General features: G+C 41.5%; 1 protein-coding gene across 1 annotated transcript; it reads left to right on the top strand.

Annotated features, from left to right (window-relative positions):
- Window positions 1-6,516: 6,516 nt before the first annotated feature.
- On the top strand, window positions 6,517-7,013 carry LOC110696686. The gene is made up of 3 exons (XM_021874039.1): window positions 6,517-6,536; window positions 6,626-6,808; window positions 6,899-7,013. The coding sequence occupies exons 1-3, from the start codon at window positions 6,532-6,534 to the stop codon at window positions 7,011-7,013; spliced, it is 303 nt and encodes a 100-aa protein (XP_021729731.1). The 5' UTR covers window positions 6,517-6,531.
- Window positions 7,014-7,517: the final 504 nt, after the last annotated feature.

Genomic DNA, 7,517 nt, shown 5'->3' with positions numbered 1-7,517 from the left:
TCTTGATATCGGGGCCAAGGCAACCTGGAAACGACATTGATGTGTATCTTGCGCCATTGGTTGATGATTTGAGAAAGATGTGGGACGAAGGGGTTTCCGTGTTTGATGCTCATAAGAACGAGATGTTCACATTGCGTGCAGCTTTTATGTGGACCGTTAATGATTTTCCTGCATATGGCAACTTGTCTGGGTATAAGAATAAAGGGAAGAAGGCATGTCCCATTTGTATTGATGATACGCCAAGCAGACGCCTTGATCATTCTTTCAAACAGGTGTATTTGAGGACAAGAAGAGTGCTCAGGCGCGATCACCCGTACTGTCGGCAGAAAAAGGCTTTCGATGGGACGGTGGAGGAGGGGACTGCTCCTAGGCCACTGACTGGTGAGGAGGTTTACGCTCGGGTCAAGGGTGTACGAACAGTATTTGGGAAAACTGAAAAAGCGGCGGAATCAGTTGCTCTCTTTAAAAAAGAATCAATCTTTTGGTTGCTCCCGTACTGGAAAGAACATGACGTTAGGCACTGTCTTGATGTAATGCATATAGAGAAGAATGTGTGTGACACTCTTGTGGGAACGCTGATGAATATTCAAAACAAGACAAAGGACGGAAAGGGTGCACGTTTAGATTTGGAAAAGATGGGGGTGCGTCCAGAATTGTGGGTTCAGCAAAGGGTTAGTAAGGGAAAGGAACAGGAAAAGGAAAAAGAAATGGGTTCGAAAAAGGGAAAGGGGAAGAGCAAGGGAAAAGGAAAGGCCGCAGATGCGTCGAAGAAGAAAAGTGAGGGAAAAGCCAAAGAGGGGAAGGCCTATTTACCTCCGGCTTGCTACACATTGTCAAGGGTAGAAAAACGGTGGTTTTGTGAATGTCTGTATGGCATTAAGGTTCCATCAGGGTACGCATCTAACATGAAAAGATTTGTATCCTTAAATGGAGAATTGAAGCTGACAAGTATGAAATCCCATGATTGTCATGTTCTGATGCAAGTTTTTCTACCAATTGCAATACGTGGTATTTTGCCAAAGCACGTGAGGGAAGGTATTACAAGCCTCTGTTCGTTTTTCAATACAATATGTAGCAAATTGCTTGATCCTTGTACCCTTGATGCTTTACAGGCGGATGAGGTTGTGACTTTGTGCAAATTTGAGATGTACTTCCCGCCCTCGTTTTTCGACATAATGGTGCATTTGATTCTTCATTTGGTGCGTGAGATTAAGTTGTGCGGTCCAGTGTTCTTGAGGTGGTTCTATCCTTTTGAAAGACACATGGGTACATTGCAAGATAAAGTTAGGAATCGGGATCACCCGGAAGGAAGTATGATTCAAGGGACCGTTGCCGAGGAGATTGGTAATTTTGTGGCCGACTATATAGTCGTTGCTGAACCTATTGGTATTCCTACTTCTCGACATGAAGGTAGACTTGATGGTCATGGCACAATCGGGTCGAAACGAATGTCACCTGATCGAGAGAAGTTCTTACAAGCACACCTATATGTGTTGCACCATGTTGCAGATGTTCACCCATATTTAGACGAGCACATGGCTAGTTTGCGTGATGAGTTTCCGTCGAAAGGTGAAAGGGCACTGATGCAGTTGCACAATAAGAAGTTTGTGAGTTGGTTTCGTGATCGAGTGATGGGTGGAATGGATGAGAGTGTCACAGCTACAGTAAGGTGGCTTGCTTATGGTCCTAGGGATGATGTTCGCTCATTTGAGGGATATGACATAAATGGGTACACATTTTGGACTGAGCGTCAAGATTTGAAATCGTCCTCGACCCAAAATAGTGGTGTAACGGTTGTGGCATCGTCAAGGGAGTTTGCAAGTGCTAAGGATAAATCACCCGTTGATGCAGAGTTGTCATACTACGGTCGAATTCAAGAAATATGGGAGCTTGATTATTGTGACTTCACGATTACTCTTTTCCGGTGTAAGTGGGTTGATAATATCAGGCGTAACGTCAAATTTGATGACTTTACTCTTGTAGATCTTGGCAACCTGAATGATAGTGCGGAATCGTTCATCCTTGCATCTCAAGCTAAGCAGGTGTTTTACGTATCTGACCCTGCCGACTCAAAATTGTCTATTGTGCTAGCCGGCAAAAGAAGAATCCTTGGCGTTGGAGATGTCGAGGATGAGGAAGAATATGATGCCTTTGATGACTCGGCACCTTTCACCGTTCCTAGACCTGCTGTGCCAAATGAGATAGACGACCAAGCCAATTACATGAGATCCGACCACGATGAAGGAATATTAGATTGAGGTACTGTATATTTTCTGTTAGTTTGAATTGCAGGCGTAGAAAGAATAAAAAAATCACATTTTAGGTGAAAATGAATGACATTGTTGAATTACTTGCCCATTTTTATTATATTCTTTTAAATGAATAAAGTAACTTGCATCACCATTTTCAGAGTTTATTTGTATTATAATTCAGCAATTTATATATGATTATAAGTTTACCTTACAATTCAGCAGCTAATAACGTGTTATGTTTGTAATGACAGGTTTTAACATCTAATGGCGGACGATCGATTCCGTGTTCGAGTTGAGGATGTTGAATCTAACTCAGATGATTCATCTAATGATGGGGACCAGCCGTATGATGTGAACAAGGAAACTGATTTGGGTGAGCCAGAAGATTAGGCGCAAGATGTATTGGAGAGAATGATAGATGACTTTGAAATTGCTGCTGAGCAAGCGCCTCCAATTGATAATGCCATTGTGGAGCCATTTTGTGAGGATCAAAGTGGAGCGGGGGTGCAGGCACCAGCGAAGAAAAAGCAGAGGGGTCCGACGACAGCTTTCAAGAAACCTGTCGGTCCTATGGTCTTGGAGTATGATAGGGTATGGAAACCCTCAGGTAAATGGCGTCGTCAGTATGCTGGTCAAGTTGGGATTTGTGCGCGCAAAATCCCCATTACGCTTCGTATGAGCGACGTACCTACAGGCTTGATTGACACGTTTTGGAATGATACCAGGGTAAGTTTGATTTGATGTGATTATTTATAAACAATTTCAATTTATTATTATGTTATGGGCAAACCAATAATGTTTTTTATTTGTGCTTGCAGAGTCTATTTAACATTCCAAATGAGTACGCCAAGCAAAGGGTGTTTGAATCCTTACTTGCGGCAAGATTCAGAAGCTTCAAGTGTAACTTAGTTCGTCGGTTTATCACAAAGAAACTTGTGAGGAAACCAAAGAACAAGAAAGGAGGTGGCAGTGATGATGATGTCATCGATGAAGAGAAACTCCCTTGGCAAATATGGCCTAGCATATCGAAGGATGATTGGGAGGCTTTCGTTCATCAAAAATGTAAAAAAGAAGAAATTGTAAGTTTAAAGAACTCTGATGAAAATTGTGTTGTAATTTATCGTCTTTTTTATTAGTAATGAAACTAACATATATATCTTTTTATGTAGGAAATGAGGGAGCAGAATTCCAGGAATGCATTGCAAAAGCAATACCACTATCATATGGGAGCAATGACGTATGATGAATGGAGGGATACGTGGGTGAGTGAAGGAGTATACCCCACTGCGCTTCTAGGATCCTCCACGGCGCCGTCTGACTCCACGACCAGTACTTTGGTGAGTCGTGCTGGGGATTTCTTTTGCTCTGTGCATTCGCGGGACAAGAAGACCGGAAAATGGTCCATCAAGGCTCCGGAAACCAAAGAAATGACAGATAAGCTAGTAAGCAACTATGAACTAGTGAACTAACTTATTCATTTGCATGTATATCACTTTATATAAACACTGACTTCATGTTGCCATTTTGTTTTTGCTACAGTTTGAGTACACTGGAGAGCTTGTTGAAGGCAAGCTCGTCCCGACGGTAGAGAAGGACCCCTTCACCTTGGCTATGGGAAAGCCCTACCATCCGGGACGGGTATTAGGTGCTGGGGGGAGCTTGCTAGGATGGGAGAAGGTAATGGGTCCCGAATATACCAAATCTGGAAGATCCCGAGCAAGTGTGAACTCGCCACAGAACTTCGATGCCACAGTGGCATCAACTAAAGAACAAGTGCGCAATGAGATGCGCGAAGAGTTCAATGCATGGGCAAAGCAAATGAATTTGCCGACCTTGCCCTTTTCCTCGACAACACCGGCCGACGCAAGTAGCCACCCACGAAGAGAAGGAGAACAGGAGGTAAATGATTAGAATTCAACTCTATAAGTTTTGATATGCTGAGTTACGTGGGTACGGTTCTAATTAATGTTTCACTATCAATACACTATTTCAGATTGATAGTCCTTCACATGCGAACTCAAGGGGGCTTGATACTCCGACACCTCATCACTTTCCTATTCTACAGGTGATTTTGTGCTTACTTGTTTGGATAATGATATTTGTTTTTGGATTGTGTTTTGAAATGGTTAAGTTGGCTGTGAAATGGTGTTTCTTCGCTGTGTTGAGTAGTTTGTGTTGCTTTAATTTGTTGATGTGATATGTTGTTGTTGTCTGCTTCTCCTTCTCCTCATTCTCCTCCTCCTTCTCCTTCTCCTCCTCCTTCTCTTTCTTCTCCTTCTCCTCATTCTCCTCCTCCTTCTCCTTCTCCTCCTCCTTCTCTTTCTTCTCCTTCTCCTTCTCCTCCTCCTCCTCCTCCTTCTCTTTCTTCTCCTTCTCCTCCTCCTCCTCCTTCTCTTTCTTCTCCTTCTCCTTCTCCTTCTCTTTCTTCTCCTTCTCCTTCTCCTTCTCCTCCTTCTCCTCCTCCTCCTTCTCCTCCTCCTCCTCCTCCTCCTCCTCCTCCTCCTCCTCCTCCTCCTCCTCCTTCTCTTTCTTCTCGAGGAGGCTGCAGCACCAGCGCAGCAGCTGTGTAGCCTCCTCGCTGTGCACACGCTGCCCTTCCCGCCCGGTTTCCGGTTTTTTTTTTTTTTTGCACTTGTTTTGGTTTTTTTTTTCTTTTTTTTTTGCGCCTAAGATACTAAGTTATGAATATATATGGCTTGAAACAACCTAAAAAAAGCAATTTCATGTGTTTTAGGTTCAATTAGAGTGTTTACGGCTCGAAATGGCCTAAATGAGTTCTAACTTGCCCATTTTCCACGTTTTTTGCTCAATTCTTAATTTAACTCCTATATTACACCTAATATGCTTAGTTATGAATATATATGGCTTGAAACAACCTAAAAAAAGCAATTTCACAAGTTTTAGGTTCAATTAGAGTGTTTTCGGCTCGAAATGGCCTAAATGAGTTCTAACTTGCCCATTTTCCACGTTTTTTGCTCAATTCTTGATTTAACTCCTATATTACACCTAATATGCTTAGTTATGAATATATATGGCTTGAAACAACCTAAAAAAAGCAATTTCACAAGTTTTAGGTTCATTTAGAGTGTTTTCGGCTCGAAATGGCCTAAATGAGTTCTAACTTGCCCATTTTCCATGATTTTTGCTCAATTCTTGATTTAACTCCTATATTACACCTACTGTGCTTAGTTATGAATATTTGTGGCTTGAAACAACCTAAAAAAAGCAATTTCACAAGTTTTAGGTTCATTTAGAGTGTTTTCGGCTCGAAATGGCCTAAATGAGTTCTAACTTGCCCATTTTCCATGTTTTTTGCTCAATTCTTGATTTAACTCCTATATTACACCTAATATGCTTAGTTATGAATATTTGTGGCTTGAAACAACCTAAAAAAAGCAATTTTACAAGTTTTAGGTTCATTTAGAGTGTTTTCGGCTCGAAATGGCCTAAATGAGTTCTAACTTGCCCATTTTCCATGTTTTTTGCTCAATTCTTGATTTAACTCCTATATTACACCTACTGTGCTTAGTTATGAATATTTAAATGAAGTATCTTCCTAATTGGTGCAGGAAGAGACCCGTTGTGAACTTCTTCACCCGGGGGAATCATATGATGGACCTTTGAAAGTTGTTGCCTATGGTAGTGCACAACCGGCCGAACAAGGCACGGTCCATCTTCGACCTCTTCTTCCCGAGCATTATTCTGTCGAGATCCATTCTGTGGTTCCCGGGTTCGAGGAGATATTAATACCTGTGCCCGTGGAGGAGGATGAGTTCACTACACTCTGGGCAGCAAAAGGTAGTTTTGTGCAATGGCCAACTGCTTGGATATGGTTGATGAACCAGGTAATTAAGATTTAGATTTCACGATTTAATCTTTTCTTCCCAAGAGTTGGATGGAAATCTTTTCTAACTATTTATATGATTTGTCTTATTAGCCATCGAAGAAAAGCCAAACTCCAAAGAAGAGGGTGGAGGGGCCAAAGAACAGGAGTGAACATGGCTCGGTGAGTGGAAAAGCGTCGATGAAGAGCCCTTCACGATGTTCAGCTACGCAAGCTACTCCATTAGTTGAAGACACGGTGCTTCAATCGCTATCTCAGGAGTTAGCTTATTTGCACAACCGTGTTTGCGTGTTGCCTAATGACAGCCCCATCCAAATCCAACTTCGTAAGGAAATGTTCCACTACGATGATGATGCAACGGCATGGCTATTCAAAGAAGATGTGAAGGAATTTCTAAGTGGTGCAATGCTTAAAATTTCCCTCATTCAAATATCCATGAGGTAATTCAACTGATACTCAATTTATATTATTCAATTTAGTGGTGTTTGTCGTTTGGTTTTCGATTAACGTTGTGATATCATGCATGCAGAGCACTCCAGGAGCAAATATGGGAGCTTGAATCTCCTTGTCAAGTTGGGTGGTTGTGCCCTGAGCAGATGTCCACTGCTAGAATCTTTGGCAACTCCGCTGACGTGTTGTACTATGCTGAACGGGGTATCAGGCAATCAGTGAGTGCGGGAGACAAGTTCATATTCGTCCCATACTATGAGGAGTACGTCTGATTATGCTAGTCAAGTTCGTTTGTTTTCCCAGTTTATTTGTTGTAATAGGCTAACTATTGATTTGTTTGTCTCGTATGTAGTTATCATTGGACCCTACTTGTGATTTGTGTTTCCAATAACACAATCTTCTACTTTGATTCTGCTCGGTTACCTCAAGTAAGAAAGCGCCTCGTGAGGTCCATACTACAAAAGTAAGCATCTAGTTTGTTTCACTTCTGATTATTCATTTTTCATATCTTAACTCATATGTATTGATTATACTAGTCAAATTTGAACTTATTACTTTGATTTTTTGTAGTATCATGAAGAAGATAAATCCTCGATCTCCTCGAGGTCCTACATGGAAAGCACCCAAGGTAATTCACCCATGATGTTGTGATTTTCTTACTTTACAATGCTTAAGATGTTGCTTATTTGCTATGCATTTTGATTCATGTGCTTTGTTCCTCATGCTAGTGCGCACAACAGGAAAACGGAGTTGACTGTGGCCTATACGTGATGAGATTCATGTATGACAAAGACACACGTCAGCTTGAAGAGGTATGCCATTTTGCTTGAAATTGCGTCCCAAAACCACTTACTTGCTCTTTTCATGTAATCTCAAGCATTAGTCACCTATAACTAAGTGATAATGACATGTTTAACTATTTATGAGTTCAATAGACAATAAATATAGAAAATAGGCATCCTAGTAGCCAA

The sequence above is a fragment of the Chenopodium quinoa genome, unplaced genomic scaffold (assembly GCF_001683475.1).
Source record: "Chenopodium quinoa cultivar QQ74 unplaced genomic scaffold, ASM168347v1, whole genome shotgun sequence".
Taxonomy (NCBI): Eukaryota; Viridiplantae; Streptophyta; class Magnoliopsida; order Caryophyllales; family Amaranthaceae; genus Chenopodium; species Chenopodium quinoa.
Note: the sequence above shows the minus strand (reverse complement) of the source record. Positions and strands in the feature narration are given on the sequence as shown.

Excerpts from the sequence above, each read along its gene's own strand:
- LOC110696686 (XM_021874039.1), top strand. Across the intron at positions 6,809-6,898 it reads TTCGTCCCATACTATGAGGA|TTATCATTGGACCCTACTTG; the intron begins GTACGTCTGATT and ends TCTCGTATGTAG.